Source organism: Anarrhichthys ocellatus, unplaced genomic scaffold (assembly GCF_004355925.1).
Source record: "Anarrhichthys ocellatus isolate YVR2014 unplaced genomic scaffold, GSC_Weel_1.0 scaffold26, whole genome shotgun sequence".
NCBI lineage: Eukaryota > Metazoa > Chordata > Actinopteri > Perciformes > Anarhichadidae > Anarrhichthys > Anarrhichthys ocellatus.
The window spans coordinates 654,565-672,535 of record NW_022280056.1 but is presented as its reverse complement, the minus strand read 5'-3'; the positions used below and the strand labels follow the sequence as shown (position 1 = coordinate 672,535).

The 17,971-nt window shown below is 42.4% G+C and overlaps 1 protein-coding gene across 1 annotated transcript in view; it reads left to right on the top strand.

Annotated features, from left to right (window-relative positions):
• The first annotated feature begins 5,162 nt into the window (after positions 1 to 5,162).
• The window catches only part of mgat5b (alpha-1,6-mannosylglycoprotein 6-beta-N-acetylglucosaminyltransferase B), a 51,649-nt gene continuing 38,840 nt past the window's right edge, over positions 5,163 to 17,971 (top strand). The window contains exons 1-3 of the mRNA XM_031861991.1: positions 5,163 to 5,911; positions 7,653 to 7,765; positions 16,787 to 16,931. Of these exons, the coding sequence (XP_031717851.1) occupies positions 5,844 to 5,911; positions 7,653 to 7,765; positions 16,787 to 16,931 (326 nt within the window). The 5' untranslated portion in view covers positions 5,163 to 5,843. The remainder of the gene's footprint in view (positions 5,912 to 7,652; positions 7,766 to 16,786; positions 16,932 to 17,971) is intronic.

Genomic DNA, 17,971 nt, shown 5'->3' with positions numbered 1-17,971 from the left:
TAATACCCAAAGAACAAACCATGTCGGCTGTAATTAAATAAATAAAAGACAAGAATAACAGGCTCATTTCCAAACTCCTGCTGCTACATGTGCTGCATGGTTTTGTGTGTCCTGCTGAAAGCAAATCGGTATTTTAGCCGTAAATAATTTCAAGTCTCTTATAGTACATCAAAGCAAGAATTGCAATCAAGATGTATTGGATTCCACATTACTGTCACCCTCTACGTTTTAAAACCTCCAGCCACATTCTCAAGTTTTACAACAAACACTGAAAAAGAGCTTTAGTGTGTGTGGAGAAGGTGGGGGCTGCAGCAAAGATCAAAACAAGCAAACTGATTCTATCATCTAAAAACTGGTGGCAAACAAAGTAGAAAAGATATCTGTCCAGACATCCCCAAATACCTCAGTGATCCTGCATGAGGGCAGGCATGAAATGACAAGTTACTCTCTCTCAAAATGTAAAAGCTGCATCGACTTCTATTAGTGAGGATCCTTTGTTTCAATCACGTTTATATTTACAGAACGAACGCCCTATTTAATGGTATTAAAATGTGTTCTTGTTATCTTAAATTATGCCCACATTAGGATCTGGCGCAATATGCAAATTAGTTTTGCAGAGGAGACAAGGTTTTTCCTGACGTATCCAGAGGAGAACGCAACGTCTGTCTGGGAGAAGAGAGAGAAAACTGATCAGCTCTGAACCTCCAGGAACACTTTTCTTTGATGTGTCAGGATCGTATCTGTACAAAGGAACTGATGAGCACTATTTTAGTCTGCAAAATGATTGAAAAAAAACATCTGAAACTGGTTTGTATTGCAGCGCAGGTGAAAACAAGTTTAAAGGGCTTTGCATGTACTTGAGTTCGTTTAAATGTAGAGATTTACTTCACAATACCTTCAAACTTGATTATGATATTGTATAAATCCTATTAAGACACTGTTTGCAGCAGAGCTTAATTGAATCCTCTTTTAACATTTCCTCATTTTATCTTTGAGAATATTCCCCATAAACGCATTTTAAAGAGTTATATAAGTAAAATGAGCCTCCAGCTTCTCATCACTTGCCACGCTGCTTCTTGACAATAACCTGCCAACAGAGCTGTACTGCAGGGAGGTACTGCGATTGCTGCCAATGCTGGAAAAGCGTATCCTCTGCAAAGAATTTATTTACTTCTCCTCTAAAAATGTACAATGTAGCTTGTGCAGCTGTCGGATAAATATAGTGCAACACCTGGCTAGTCTGCCAAAAGTCCCCTGAAACTTGAACTGGATATTTTCCCAAAAAATTCTCCAGCTTTTCTGCCTTTCACACAACCGTCACACGAATACCTCTATGCACAAGCTCATACCTGCACCTGCACCCACATTTTGAAGGATGCACGTCTTTTCGTGCAGTGTGGTCTGAAGATGACAAAACAAATCTCACTTGTGAGGTGTTGCTCTGACTGCAGGTACAGGCCCTCACATGTACAGACATCTCAATACTGCACACTCGCAGTGTAACTGTTGACTGAATAATGTATTATTAATCAATCTAAGTACGGCAGTATGTATTTCATTGAATTATTATGTAAGTGTAAAAGCCTCAGCAGAGGAGGAAGCCACTGCTTCCATTTAGACTTTAATGCATCTGAATCTTGATGGAGCTGTATAAATGAACATTAAGACTGTTTTCAGCACCAATATTAGATCACCACATTTGCAGTGCCATCACTCCCAGTTACATTCATGGGTGTTTTGGACATTCATGGTAGTGTAGAGCAGGTGATCTATCTATGAGCTGGCACATATCTGCTGATATGTGAGTAATAACTCGTCATGTGTAGCTGGTGAGAGCCGCAGGCTGGAGAGAGGGAAATGAAGAGCTTAAATATGCTACTCTCTCACCACTAAGGGGCTACAGCTCTACAAAGTCACAACTGTTGGTTTTCCTGGCTTCACGATGCTTGAATGCACATATTCACCGTTGGATATGTAAATCAAATCTTGTTTTTCAAGGTGGTTGGAGTCAGTCAATATCAACGACCAGTGTAGCTCAGTGTGGAACTGGCACGAGCTGGTTTCTCAATCCTGAAACATGGGGGTGGATGTGTTTCAACAGCTGCTTAGAGGAGAGAAAGCTTACTGTAAGTCAAAGCAGGGCGTGCCCAGGCAGGTGATAGTTTGTTCATGCAGTTTAGCCTTTATTGTGTAATTTGTGGATTTGTGGATTTGTGGACGCTTTATGTAGAGGTTTCTGAAATGTGAAATAACTTTAGAGCTCATTTAATTATAACAAAATAGAAATGATGTGAATGATCTAATCTAACGCTATAGCTAAACTTCACACATTGAGTCTGCTGTAAAACCTGAACACAAACATTAACTTATGCTAACGTTACCAGTTAACGTGAGCTAACTCAGTTACCACAGTAACGCTAGTTGAAACAGTTAGCGTTAAGCGCTAGCGTTAGCTAAAAGTAATCAACTGCTCACATAGTTTAGTAGGAAACGGTTGAAATAGTTAGCTAGCTAAAGGCAATGGCTAAGCTAAGTTGTTGAAATTCTCAGCTAAAAGTATCTGCAATGGACAGATTGCTAAAATAGTTAGCTAAAAGTTAAAGGGTTGAAATATTTAGCCAAAAGTAATATATATAATTGGTTGAGATTGTTCGTTAAAAGTAGCATAATAGATAATTGGCAGGAATAGTTAGCTAAAGTAATGGCTGAATGGTTTAGTTTGGTTTAAACGTCCAGCTTCTGCTGTGGTAACTAGCAGCTAGTACATATACAGTACAATCTTTACCAACAAACAACTGGAACATTAAGGAGTAGCTTCATCAGTAACGGGCTGTGGGGACAACATTATGTCAGACAAGAGGGAACTGCTGAACAACAGAATAATAATACGATGTTAGCAGTCTAATGTTATTCCAAAGAAAAACGGTTTTGCTGTTTGTCTTCCTCTCACATTCTTGGCAGACGAACAGTAGAGATTCAGTATGACTGGGTCTTATTTCCTCTGCCAAAGATGTTTTTGGTTTGGTTTGTTCATCAGCAGGATTACTGGAAAACGTCTGGCCTTATTACTTGCTACGGGTGTAGCAATGGCCAAAGAAGAGCTCATTAAATGTTGCCTTGGCGGATGTCAGCACTCTCTGAATGCCCTTCTAGTTTCTACTGTGATCAAAGCTGCAAGTACATTTGATTTTCCTCCCATTTCGTAAAACCTAAGCCTGCTTTTACACTTGCTTTTCCCAGATGTATATTTCCCCTGTTATATGCATACAGTGTTTAGTATAAAGGGAATGCTTTTAAGAGTTCTTTGTCCTTGGGTGTCTGCTTCTGTGAGTCGAAACCAAACAGTGGGAGGGAAAGAGAAACTGTACTCAAGAGACGAGTAAGCAGACAGAGACAAAGATAGAGAGGCTTAGACATAGAGGCAGTATATGTCAGTAAGATAACAAATATTGGTGGACAGTGCATTGGTGAAGAGGTCATCATTAAGCAGTAGAAGGAGAAAGACGATAAGACTCAGGACTGGACTGGAGAAAAGCAGAGGAAAGAAAATGAAAAGAGAAAGATGAAGTGAGAGATATATCCTGACACGATGCTGCTGGAGGTAGTTTCCTTGGTTCAACTCTCTCCAAGTGGCATTAAGATTCATCCTCTCATCAAAAAGGCGTGAGAGGTCATCTCCGACTCAGTGAACACTTGCTTTTCTGTGATTGTTTTGCTCATTTCTGCAGCCAAAGCTAGATTCAAGCTTTAAAATATAAAGAAAACAAATGAGGAAAAGGATTCTTGTCTGTCCGTATAGCACACACACACACACACACACACACACAGACACACATAATCAGCTTGCTGCTGAGGTTCTCTGTCGTCCTGTAATGAAGCCCTGCAGTCAGTCATGTTGTCATTTTACAATAAGTGAATGTGATCTGACCAGTGGTGCATTTTACATCTCAGCCCAGGCTCGTAATGTCAGCGGAGCAAGTCTGTTTGGGCTGCAAACCAACAAGAGGCGATAGTGGCAACAGGCAGAGCCGAGGCCCGACATCGGAAGAGCGGAAACAGTTTCCATGGCAACAGAGGATGCTTGCGGTCCATTACAGGCCGACGCTGGATGTGTCCTTGGACGACTCAACGATGGTCACTCTTTCCTTGATGACTTTAAGATGGGACGCCGGGTATACCGAGGTCAAGTCAACATTTTAGTTTGTATTGTTTTCATCTGTTTTTTTTCTATAAAGACAAGGACAAACCAAAAGACAACAACAACAATGAAAACATCAACAACTGATACTTCAACTGTTTTTATTGTTATTTCACAATGTATTACATTTTGAATAATTATCCTTTTAAAATAAAATAATTAAAAGCCAACGTTTTTGCATTATGAGGAAGGTATCACAGTCTCCGTCTCAAAATAAAAATGCCACCGTTTTACAATGTATTTTAAGAGCCTTAAATACAGATTAAAGAGTAATAGTTTCTTTAATGCCTTTGCGTTCAGCACAGGGCTGTGAGTGTATTCTGCGGTCGGTCCACTGGGTGTCGCTGCTGAGCTGCCGTCTGTCTGCAGGTTCACACTCGGAGCTGTCCGTGGTGCTGAAATAAGTCCTGTAACCTCAGAGGGAACAGCTTCTGTACCATATTACATTTTAAATGGTGCTAAATGTATTATTGGAGACTACTATGTCATCGTTATGGAAAGTGTTTTGCTTAATTAATCCATTAAATTGGATCAGTTCATGTCTTGATTAGTTTACTTGAATTAAGAACTAATTCCATATTAGCCCTGTAGTATCTGTCACGGGGCATGATGAGGACTCAAACGCAGACAGTCAGGTGTAGTGAAAAAGGTTTTAATGATAACCAAAAACAAACAGGGAATCCAGGGACAAGACAAAAGACGAGGGGGGAAATCCGGCAGAACAGGCAGACTGGAAAACCGGGAACCGGACGAGCAAACCGGGCGGGTAGGTAGGAAAACAAAACAATGATCTGGCAGTGGGTGTGTGTGCGGCAGGGGTTTAAATAGTGAAGGAGGCAGAGTGAGCAGGTGAGAGTAATGAGCTGATGAGGTGAGTGTGACTGGCAGGTGCACTGAATGAACTGATTAGGTGAGTGAGGAGCTACAGAAAGAAACAAAGACAGAACACACAGGGCAAAGCCTGATCGTGACAGTATTATGCAGAATCATACCCCGCTAACATTTACATTGATCCTACTTGTATATAATTTAATAATATTTCACTCACTACTTAGCCTACAGGCTACTAGACGTTTGAATAATAAGGCCTATTGTATGTGTCTTCATCCATCGTCTGTTTTTTTGTTTTCTTAAATAAACACAGAAATTAAATATGTATTTTTCTAGTGTGAGTCATTAGATGGCGCTGTCGGTAAACGAGCCGCAGCGAAAGATCTCCTCGCGCTATGAGAAGAGTCAGTGTGTGCTCCACCGACTCGGAGGAAATCAAGGCACTCAACAGTCATGTGATGTAGCACCCGACGTCGCTCCATCTCCAACATTGTAAAGGATACAACCGTAACTGATCAAAGGAGATTGACATAGTTTAGTTTCGTGTTTATTCCTCTGCAGAACCGGAAAAGAGGACTATCGACCCGCTGCTGCAGCAGGACGCACCGGCGGGATTCCCGCTAAAGTTGTTCACACACACACACACACACACACGCAGCACAACACGGCCAGCTGTCGGACCGGGAAGTTGCGTGCTCCGCTGCGCTCTCTGTCGATCCTCAGGACTCTGGTTAAAAGTTATGTTTTTGACGCCGGTTGTCACAAAGACTCGCACAATGTCAAGAGGACCCGGAGCTTTCTACGTGTGTGGGAAATGATTGCAACCAGCACCGACCTTTCCATTATGGTGAGAAGATGTCTTCTCACTTTCAAACCGTTCAGGTAAGAACATGTTGGAGTGGATGTGTGGACTGTCTTTACTCACGTGTTAAATAATACACACTGGTTGGTTTTTATACATTAATTGCTGTTCATAAAATGGAAAAAAACCGAAATATTAAACTGAAAATTATGAAATTAAAAGGAATACAGACAACCTTCAAAATCGATGTAAATGCAATCATTTTATGCTTCTTATGTCTGCTATTTTGTTTTTTGCAGTAGAGCAAATCTTGCATGTTCAAACCATTGGCATTCTTTCTTTTCATTGGAGCCATTGGCATTAATTGGAACAACAGAATGCCTGCTGTGCTATAATTAACGTTTGCTTACACAGCTAAAACTTTCACCAGCAGCAGCAGCCGGAGAGGAGTGAAAGCAACTCAAGCAGATGTAAACTCATTAAAACTTACATGTCTAACTAGATAGGTTGTACACAAGCTCCAGGGTTCACTGGCATTAATATGGAAGTGATGGTGTCCATGCCGCTATGAGGAGTCTCTCTTTCCGAATTAAAGTTCCCAGATGTTTTACAGCTGTCTGAGTGAATACAAAGGTGCTCACATTATGCTCTCTGCCATGGCTCCAGAGCTGTTTGAACGGGCAACTCTCACTGCAGAGTCATATACTTGTTTTTTCCCCACACAGCATGCATGCTTCCCTGAACATCAAATCCCATTTGTTTTCACTATCCAACCTCACAATTGGATAGTGATACGGCACTCTCATACACTCTTGCTGAGTGACTGCGGCCTCTCCGCTTTATAAAGATTCCAGTAAGCAAGCTGTGGTGTACAGAATGGAAGCGTGACAATCTGCCCTGCAGTTCCCCGCTTTAAAAAGGATTGTTTTCTCAGCACGACCACTAGAGAATGCCAGACGAGCCAGTTTTGAGCTAATCGGTCCAAAGCATTTGTTGTCAAAGCTTCAGGACTTCACACATGTTTGCTGTGCGTTCGCTGTTTTTTTCTCCAAAATGCAGCCATTCACCCGTGAGGTAATGCTTTTATATTGGATGTTGGCTCACTGAGCATATAGTGATGCAGAAAACACACCCATGTCATGGTTCATTTGAGATGACACACTCAAGCGAGTACACAATGCTTTTCTGTGGGTTGATTGGTACAATACGAACTTTACAAAAATATGTCATCGCTCCATGAAGCCTGGCAAAGGGCTTAAAGTGATGTCTCAAAGAGTTCATGTTATGTGGGGCTGGGCAATATGGCCAAAATCCTCTATCACAATATACACTTTATCAAATGAACATGTGTGGACTAAATACTTTGACAAAGCAAAAGTATTTTCTCATTTACTTAACGTTATTGCAAAATGAACATAACAGTTTCAAGTGAAATTATAGAGAAAAGAATAAATATTTCTATCTATACTGACTTTATTTACATGCATGCACACAAATGCATAGTATTTAGATTAAGGCATCATTTGATTTAAGTGAGATTTTCTGAGAAATGTCAGTGTGTGTTTGTTATTATCAATTTAGACGACACAATTGTGTCTCAAAATATCTCGGTATATGATTTCATCACAATTCCATCGAAAGAGGATATGGTATCATACTACATTATCCCCCAACCCTTTGTTGACGTGAACTCTCTTGCACACGTCTTGTCTTTTCTTCTTCTACTCTCTTGTCAGTATCTGTCCTCTGAACTCTTTTTCTCATGAGCTTGTAACCTTGTCCTGCTCTCGTGTCACTGGATCACCCCCATGTCTCCTGCAGGATCTTCGTGGTGGGGATTGGCTTCTTCAGCCTGTGCTTTCTAATGACCTCTCTCGGGGGCCAGTTCTCGGCCAAGAGATCCGGAGATTCCCCCTTCACGGTGCGAGCTGAAGGTAAGCCTGCAGTTGCGAGTCAGTGCTGCTTGGTCGCCTCTGACTACGGCGGCTGTGCCATGTAGGCGCTGGTAATGAACAGGCCGGGAACACGCTGAGAGTTCCGTGGGGCTTCCTTGACTGCTGCCAGGGGGCTGACAGACCTGCTCACTCTACTCATCATGAGTGTGTCGGGTGGGGTACATGTCGCCTGGAGAGGCTCCATCTTTTTTTTACACCTGCTTTCATCTTTGCTCAGAGCACACAGCCTTGTTCTGACCCACATTAACTCATTTTAGTTGCAGTAGTTCTACTTGCTGAGGTAGGCTTTATGTTGCCCTTTTATGAATCTGTATATGTGATGTTGACCCTGGGTGTATTCATGTAGTACAAGTACATTACATTTATTTTGTAGGGGAAGTTCCTTTTAGCCTGTAAGCTCACTGAAGCAAAAATAAGTTATTGCAAACATGAATTACCCTGAAGATTTAAAAATAAAATTACAAAAACTAATACTCTTAATAGTATGTTTATAAGATGCCAGTACTACAGCTGTTGAATGTGATGTAGTCATGAGACATGGTGCTGTCGTTTCTTAGTGGTAGTTGTATGTTTCATGTATTACTAAGCACGAGTGATCATGTTTTGGTCGTATAAAAGTGATTAACAACTTCCTTTCAACAACTCTTATCTTAAAATAACCAAATGGCCACTCCAATGAAGCCGGCAACATTTACTTTGCCTTCGCAAAAATAAAAAATAAAAAATCCAAACAATTTCCAAGTGCCATCCCTGAGAGAAACCTGTTATCTTTCTCAGCACGTTCTCTGTGTTTGCGCTCTGTGCCTCTGCATATAAACCACCACAGCACCAGCCATGTGGGAGAGTCAGTGTTAGCTTTTTGGACTTTTGTCTCTCACCTTTTTATTGCCACCTGGCACGATGTTGACACTGCGAGTCATCCTCTGTGACGGATACCAGCTGGCACGGGAAGAAGCGATGCAAATGAGGCGATGCTAATCATTTCATCCCTCTTGAATAATACAGTCCAATCGTTTGGGCCAATCGGTGAGCAGCATGTCGCCCCGTGGTGGCTTGTTGTGCGAGATGCCAAGTGTTGAAATATGTTTGACTGACTGACTTTAATGATTGCTCTATTAAAATATTGGCTTGAGTTGGAGCACTTCCTCTGGCAAGTCGGTGTGATTCTGAGAGTGTATTAATGAAGGCGATGTTGTATGGAGGTGCATCAGGTGTCCTCACCGCAGACGATTTCAAGACTATCATGTGTTTAAGAAATATTATATGCAGGGCTGATTCGGGAGAGAGGTGGGGGGGGGGGACAGGAGAGCTGTCTGATTAATTAACCACTCGCAGGCCGCAGTCAAGGGGAGGCATTGGGCCTCAAACTCATTAAACACTGCCTCGCCGCAAACCAGGGAGAGCCCAGCTATGTAAATCCTCACCGTCTGTGTGAAGTGTGTTTGTGTACATGAGAATGTTTTGGGTATGGGGATTAGCGGCACGGGGAGTTTGCGTAATGAATGAGCCGGGAAGAACTGTTCAGTGGAGCAGCAACTTGATAATACTTACAGCCATCCAGCCGCTGAGCACCGTAAAGAGCTACAGGAAATATACACACACCTACACCTGCAGCCATGTTGTCACTCAACGTGTGAGTGAGTGAGTGAGTGAGTGAGACAGACATACATTCATGCAGATAATCTCATAAAAGCAGTGGAGGCACGTTAACATGCGCAGTGTTTTGAATCTGAAAGGGTAAACAAAATGGCCGGTCTGTGCTGAGAGAACCCACTACCTTGTTTATTGCTCGTCTTGTGAATTGCCTGAAGAGCAAAATGTGTGAAGAAAAATACGTAATTATTGTCTCTCTCTCCTCTCTCTCCCTGCCTCCCTGTTTCTCTTTCTTTTTTATGTTCCTCTCCAGCTCAGTCGATTTTTGTCAAAAATCTTCCCGAAGCTGCACAAAGAATCGTTTGCTCTGACAGAAACGTGCTATTTTCTGCATTTCTATATTTTTGTGTGCTATGTATAGTGTTGCACTCTTTGACACTCCAGAGCCAGAGACCCAGAATACCACTGAGTTTTGGATACCAAGTTATTAATCCAGTTTCAAAGTGTGTGCATTTCCTTCACCCCTTGCTTTTGAAGGTACAGGAAGCTAATGAGGTGGAGAAAATGAAAAAAGGAGGGGGGGGGGGGGGCCAGAGTAGGAAGCATGAAAGTGGGAAGCGTTTGATCCTAGATATCTTAAAGGCTCCAGAGGTCTACTGTAGCTTTCTAATAAGCTCTTTGAAGACCACCTTCACAGTGTGTCCTCTTACCACAGGGGTCTCACTGCAGCTTTGCCACAAAGGGAGGAATAGGCTTAGGACGCTATCAGGTTCTACCCCGGTCACACCAGGACTAAATGGTTCAGATGCTAATGCGTTCTATATTCCTACTTGTAAGCTCCATTACCTGAGCTTTGTTTTTATCCACCGTCCTCTTTAGCGATGGAAAAACACATTTTGCTGCATGCAAACAGAGTCTTGCATCAATCTACCGAAGCAGATGCTGTCTTCTGTCTTTAGCCACATTCGCCCCTTCATTTATGATCAAATCTGCACATTTTTGTGGCTGGACGACTGAAACTCTGCCTTTTCCCACAACGTTTTAATCCATCACTGAGTCACGTAGCGGAGCATCAGGTGTGGAAGCAGCGTCGTGTTCAGTATCCTGCTCTCTGCGGTCCTTTCACAGACTGTGACAGGACCTTCTTTTTATTTCATGGCTCAGCAGTCCTGTCTCTGCGTGGTGCATGAAAATGAGTCCAAACAAGTCTTTCCTGACACCGCTCCTTGTAAGGGTGTGCCATTTGCAGGTCTATCAAAGCTGTGAACTTCATCGCTTGGTTTCAATGAAAAAATGGGATAAGTAATAATCTGCTGGAGATAGAAGTGAGTGTAGATGTTATGAATACAACAAACTGATCTTTTCTACTGATGCTACTTCACCAGTAGTTAAGAGCAGCCGATGAATTGTTCAGCTGACTGCCTGGCTCTGTGTTTGACAAAGAAAGACAGACGTGTGAATAGAAGATGACTGCTCGTTGTTCACTCTTTCACAAGCTCCTGTCACCAGGTGGAGAGACCAGTGATTGTCTCTTTGATTGTTTTTGCCCAAAATGGGCAGTTACCAGATCCAACTGCAAACATGTTTTCTGTGTCTCAGATTGCTTTTTATTGTTCATGGCTTTGTGGTATTCAAAGCATCATCTGAAAGGTATTTAAGGCCGATCCACAACATGTTTTTTTGGCTGTCGGTGTTATTGTTTGGCTTTACAATAGACACATTTTAAACAGATTATTCTAATGTATTTAGAATGCTCATTGGTCTCAGATAGGATTTAAACAATACATACACATTTGTTTGTAGAAGTGTTGGTGTTCATCTCATTTGATTAAACTGTCTCCTGGGGGAAATGAAGTACTGCAGTTTTGATTGTTTCTGTAAATTAGATGCTGCAACGTTATTACCTTTATCTGAGTGTGGTCATGAAGTGCGTGCACGTCACGTGAACATGCAGCACGCACACAGACACAACAGTCTTTTTCAAAGTAATTATTGCACAAACAAAAGAGCAACACATTTAAAACGCCGTGAGTTTGGTATGCAGCTTTATTTCAGCCTCTTTTGGAGCGTATATGTATTGTTGATCAGGCATCGTCAGCTATGTAGGGTGAGCTGCAAACTGGGTCAGGAAGTTCACTCCCAGACTGGGTTTAGGTAGCATTTTCTATTCTTGTTGCTGCTTTTGCATTAATGCAAGAATTGTCGGTGTGAAAACAGGAAATATGTTTATGCAAATGTTCATCACATTTTTATGGTTCCACACAATCTGTGCAGTGAGAACATCAAAATAAAACCAACCTCCCGTTCCGGGAAATGATTGTATGCAGTGACACTTGCGTGTGTGTGTGTGTGTGTGTGTGTGTGTGTGTGTGTGTGTGTGTGTGTATTTAATAAGGGATATTAGACCCTGAGCTCTGTCTCTGAGTCAGCCTTTCCTCACCTTCTAAGGTCTGCTTTTATCAAACACCAAATGATAGCTCAAAGCTGTGGAAAAATCAATAAACATAAGGCTGCAGTGTTTTGTTGTGAAGTTTATTAAAACACCGCCAGACTTCTAACTAGACTTGTTTGCGTACGTCGGCATACTGGGGGGGACAGGGAGGGTCAGAGGACATAACTGAGGAAAGAGACAGATTCAGGTTTTAATTAAAGCAATAGAGAGCCATGTCAAAAAAAAGGTAGTGCAGGTAGTTTTCCCGTTTCCAGGCTGTCGGGTGCAATAAGAGGCTGGAGCTGCCCAGAGGATAAGTGACAGGTTTTCTGCTCTAATAGCGTCTGGATGTCAGTTGCCCGCATTCCACCAAGAATAGAGAAAAAAAAAAACTCAATCTCATTCAGCCTTTTCTGGAATGAATGTTTGAATTGGGAGTGAGAGGACTGTCTGTGCATGTGTAAGAGTGCAGATCAGGAGGGAATACGTGAATTTATCCCGGTGGGCTGGCCAGCCAGCATGCATATCAGCGGGGATGACAGGATTTATTTATTTGGTCCTCAATTATGCTGACGGGGAGGAGAAATATTTATTTACAATGAATCAAACATGACACACCCAGCTATAATCAATTATTGATGAATAAATTATTACGTGCAGATATGCTGTTTACATTTGACATTTGAATTAGTTTCATAATAAAAATGTTATATGAGATGTTATGAAGCTATATATTTTACTGGCTTCTGTTGAGGTTGGACAAAATGTCTCCTCTGCTCAACATTAGACAAAGATGTCTTCAGCTGGAGTAGATTTTAATATGTGAGCTTTTTTGTTTTGGCGAAGTTGCTCATTTCACCTTTCTGTAGAAAGAAAGTGAGACTGGTTTAATTGCAGCAACTTTATTGCTTCTTTCTTGCAAGTTGCATCTGCTCCTCGGTCGGAGTCTCTGCAGTGTAAATATGAGATGGTTCTGACCACTTTTGTGTGTGTGTGTGTGTGTGTGTGTGTGTGTGTGTGTGTGTGTGTGTGTGTGTGTGTGTGTGTGTGTGTGTGTGTGTGTGTGTGTGTGTGTGTGTGTGTGTGAGAGAGAGAGAGTGAGTTGCTGGTAGCAGAATCAACCTAGTGTTGTGAGACACTGCGTCTCCCTCTGAGACAATGCCAAGCAGCGTCTAATTCCTCACGCTGCACGAGGGCCAAGGTGGTGAGATGCACTGCCTCTCTTTCTCGTAAACATGATTTCACTCGTGGTTTTCGATAAATCTATTAAGTGTCCCTGCTACATCTAAATAAACTCCAGTGAAGGATGTCTGACTTTGGTTGGGGATTTCAATGAAACATGCCGAACCCCAGATAGTCTACAAAGATAGTCTTTTGTGCTGTTTTTAAAGAGACCTTTGAATTCTGAATGAACCATAGACGGACTGATCAATAAAAGCACTTGCCCCTCTCACTGTCTCAATTGGACCTGTAACACTTGTATGCAAGCAGATGTTCTCTGGGAAGCTTTTGAAGCTGAACAAAACACTGAACTGTCAGTCATGTAAAATGCTCAGTGAAAGAGGGTGAGGACTTAAAATGCGTGACTCACAGACAGAACAGGTAAGGTCATTGATCAGAGCACAACTCGGCAGGATAACAAGACTCTAAGGCTGAGATTGTCACATTCTGGCTCTATGTCCCTCCCTCCGGCCACTTCCCCAAACCCATTCATTGCCATTCTCTACTTGTCCGCCGGATGAGCTTTGGCTTTCCCTCCGGTCCGGGTACATCCCAAGTCTCTTATTTGTGTCTTTATTGGTATTAGTACATATGTGCACACACACACTCCATCAAAAGTCTTTACAGCTGTTAGAGCCGACTGACAGCTGATCCAGCTGTTGATCGCCGGCCGCCGTCATCAGAAAAGGACGTTACTTCACGAAACGCTAAAGAAGAAAAGACGTCTCGTTTCCCTAGAAACATATTTCCTTGTTTCCTCTCTCCATGCATCCCTGGTGGGAGGGGCTAAGACGCAAGTGAGGGAAACGTGGATGCAATCAGGAGACTTGGGATGCACCCCCAGTCACCTGACCTCCACGCTCACCTGTTTCCAGTTTCCGTCATCAGCTCTGCAGTATTCAGCCAGCCCCCTTTTTCACTGATTCCCAGCCAGTTTTCCAGTGTTACTGGACTTTCACCTGATCTGGACCGGCTGCTTTCTCTCAGGATTTGTTGGCTGTTTCGGACTGCCTTCCCGTTTTAGACACTTTCTGCCTTTTGGGTCCTCCCTTGTTGCCTCGCATCCACAATTATGACAGGGTCAGAAAAGCATGCTGGCATGCTTGCTGCAAAATGCGACCAGATGTAGTAGGACATCCTGGTATTTTTGGCATAGTGCATTTGACCCACTATGTATTGGGACATACTGAATCTGTTTCCAGCACACTAGATACTATGGTAGTATGGGTATTGGAACACACAGCTACTGTTTACTGCGAGGCTGATGAGACAGTTGGGAGCAGGTGTGACGATGTGGGCATCAGGTGATGGGGAACGTCGGGGTCTGAGATAACAAATCAGAGAGGCAAGGGAGCATCTTTCAACCTGTCAATAAAAACAGCTGGTTTGAGGTTAACCAATTGTTGCTCACGGTTAAAATAGTGTGTGAGGGACATTCTATCCTGCTTATAGTCGTATTCAACATTTATTTACGTCCTTCATTCTTGTCAGCAACATTCAGTTGTGATTATAGCAGCCTGTTAAACTAAAACATCTCTCTGTGTGTCAATATAGTAGACACTGAGTCCCTCCAAGGGCGGTTGTTTATAGCTGGACGGCCAGTGTTTCGCAGTGCACACAGCAGGCCGCAGTACAAATGGCGATCTAATTGGAATTTGTTCATGATATCGATTATGCTGTGGCACTTCCGAAATTGAGTCGTTAAAGGAGATTAGCTGCTGCTAAATCGGCCCTTTATTAAGCAGCAGATGAGGAATGACATAGAGGAGGCGCTACATTAGCACACAGATACCATCAGTTCCTGCTACACCACTGTGAGCCTGCCAGACTGCGCGTTGGAAAATAAAACACATTAGCCAATGTTTCCCAAGAGGCAGCAGGAATCACGAAGGGAAAAAAGCAGTCTGAGGAACAGTTGATTGCAAACGTATATAAGGCTCAGTTCTTTTATAAAAAAAAAAAAAAAGGTGCTGCGCAGGAAGGCTGTTGGGTCTCGGTAATGGTGATTTACGGGCACAATGTGTGCGAGGAGCATTACTGTGAAGAAATGTGAGTTCTTCCCACACTAACCCGGAGGCTTTGTTTAGGTTTAGTACGCTGGAGCCGATAGAGGATCCTCTGAACTTAGCCAGGAGTCTGAGTCCACAAAACTAAATGTACAATAAGAACGACACAATAGTTGTTTTGGTCATTTTTGTGCTCAAAGTTTGGTGTTGCAGTTACGTGCAACAGGTTTCCGACAGTTGGCGGAGTGTGTTCACTTGGACAATATAGTCATGTATTACCCTGCAGTGATTTACTACCTCCTAAATCTCATCTCCTTTCCTATCCTGTGTCGTTCTTCTTTTAAAGTGTATTATTAAACTGCTGTGAATCTGAATGGGAATTCCTTTAGTCTCTCTAGGTCTGTGGAGTGGAACAAAATAAAGTTGTCCAACTTCTGAATGATTCAAAGCGAGACGTCTTCAGGCCAGTTTGTGTGGAGATATTCTAGAAATGACTGAAAGAGTGCTACGCCAAAGACCAATGAGGCAGAGGCGATAAAGAGAAGAGATTTAGGGATGTAAAGCTCTGGACTGCAGCTTTTTTTGTAATTCTTGTTTGTGATGCGAGTGCTTCTCTTCCTTTTTAAAATCTCAACAACACACAGATACAAACACACATGGACACAGACCAATAGATGTGGGTGGTTTTTCCTCTTGGTCCTTTATTTTATTTACCGGTGATGTAATACAATTTCTTTTCAGAGAAAGGTGACTTTGGCTTGGGCAGTGATAAATGAACTCTGACAGCAGAAGTGAGTCTGCACACATTGCAGTTTCTAAAGCCTAATGCAATTGATGAGGGAACACTGAGAGGTGAGGCTTTATTTTCACTCGCAGCCTCCGAGAACAATACGAGGCTGTTGTTGGTCGCCAGTATATTTTCTCCGGTTCAAACCAACAAATTATTCACTCCCAAGTCCCAAGAGTGCCATTATTCATCTTGCTTCTTTGGATTTTCTTCATCAAAAATGACTTTGATGCTTAGAATTGTCTTTTCTTCGGTGCACATGAACCCTTTGGTGATTTTATTAAACTGCGTCAGTAATTACTCTCGGTAGTCAGCGTAGAGCTTAAATGTGATCAAGAAAACGGTTCAGGATCAGGAGCTCGTCTCACAAGCGATGCAGTCTGGAGACCTGCTTTGACCTTATTGCCTGTAGCTGCAGGCTCATTAATTGACTCGGTGTTCACTAACGGCATCATTCTGTTTCACCACCTGTCAGGTCGTTAATAATTTGAACCGAGCGGGAAGACAAATCCAATACTGTCCGACTAATTCTCCTGTTCCTGTGTTTCGCTGGAGAGCCGGCTCTGCTGCTTTAGTGAAGAAGGACAAAAGAAAGTAGAAACTCAGTGATGTTTTAAAGTAATCAGTAAAATGGATAGATTTAAAGAGTGACGAGGAGTGAATCTGTGTTAAATTGATGGATTTAAACTGCTGGTACACAATTCAAAGAAGAGAAATATATTGTATCTGAGATGTTCAACAACAAAGAAGTTTGTCTTGTTCCTTGTTGTCTACAAATATAAAGCCAAACGTTGTTGTAAACTGTAAAATGTGACTTTACTTAGAGACCCTCTGTAGCCGACCATTACTTTTTATTTATTTATCACTTTCTCCTTTTCTCTAGAATGCCTTTCCATCTCTCTCGCATCTCTATGATTTGCTTCAGTAATAGTTGTCTCACACTATCTGTCTGTGTTTTTCAGTGCTCGGTGGACATGAATCTCGTGGGGTGCTGAGGAAAATCAGTGACATGCTGGAGGTCATTATGAAGAGGATGGACGCTCTGTCTAAACTGGGCAACACCACAGACACCCACAGGATAGATGAGCTCAGCTCGGCCCTGGACAGGTACAGCACCTTGGTTTCTATCGGGCTGCAACTAACGACTCATCGATAATCGATTTATCTCATTCCTTCATTTGTTTTCTTTAAAACCTCGGAAAGCACATTAAAGGGAGAATGCTCATTTTCAACGGTGCCCTAGTTCACTGTATGTTTCCGAGGTAGGCTGCACATTACCGGCACAATTATTAGTAAATAGCTGGAGACAGAAAGTACTACGTTCTTCTCATTCTTTACGAGTAATAGCACTGCACTGTTTCAGCTCATCTCTGCCAAAAAAGCATTTTTCAACAGCTAGAGGAAAGGAGTGAGGCTCGGGTGTGTTTAGAGGAAATGGGATCGTGACCCTCAGGCCCAGCTTGAGGCGGCCGCTGAGTAAAATCCCTCCACCAACAGTGTTGCTTCAAAGTCCATTCTGTAACTGTTCAGGACCTTTCGATCGAATCACATGATCTTTATCGGCAGACTTTGCCTGGTTGTATTGCACGTATACGATGCTTAGAAAAATGAAAGTTTTAACATTTATAACTCCATCTGCTGATGCCGATTGAATATCCAGGTGCCATGCTTCGTACAGATGGGATTGTTAGTGTGACAGCCTGTTAAAAAAGGACTCTTTTTTTTTTTTTTTTTTAACTGACCGGGGATCTCTGAATGGTGTCAAGTAAAACAAAAAAGATCTTCCAGTTTCGCAGGTTGTCAGTGATCATATAAAGATGCTGTCATAGGCCGGTATAAAGAACAGCAGCTCAAAGCTGTCCGGTTTAAACTCGAGGCTGTCCACAGAACATTCTGTCTAGTTCTCCAGCTCAACCTGTGTGCCAAAGGTGAATTTCATTGGCGTAGTAATGGTGAGATAAAAACATGGAGGCTGAAGAAGTATGGAGCCCTGGGGCAGTAGAGCAGGTCCACACAGTGAAAAGAGCCGTGTGCTCAGGATAAGAGCAAACCTCTCCTCCTCTCTCCAGTTATACACACATATATATACTGTGTGTGTGTGTGTGTATATACTGTGTGTGTGTATATACTGTGTGTGTGTGTGTGTA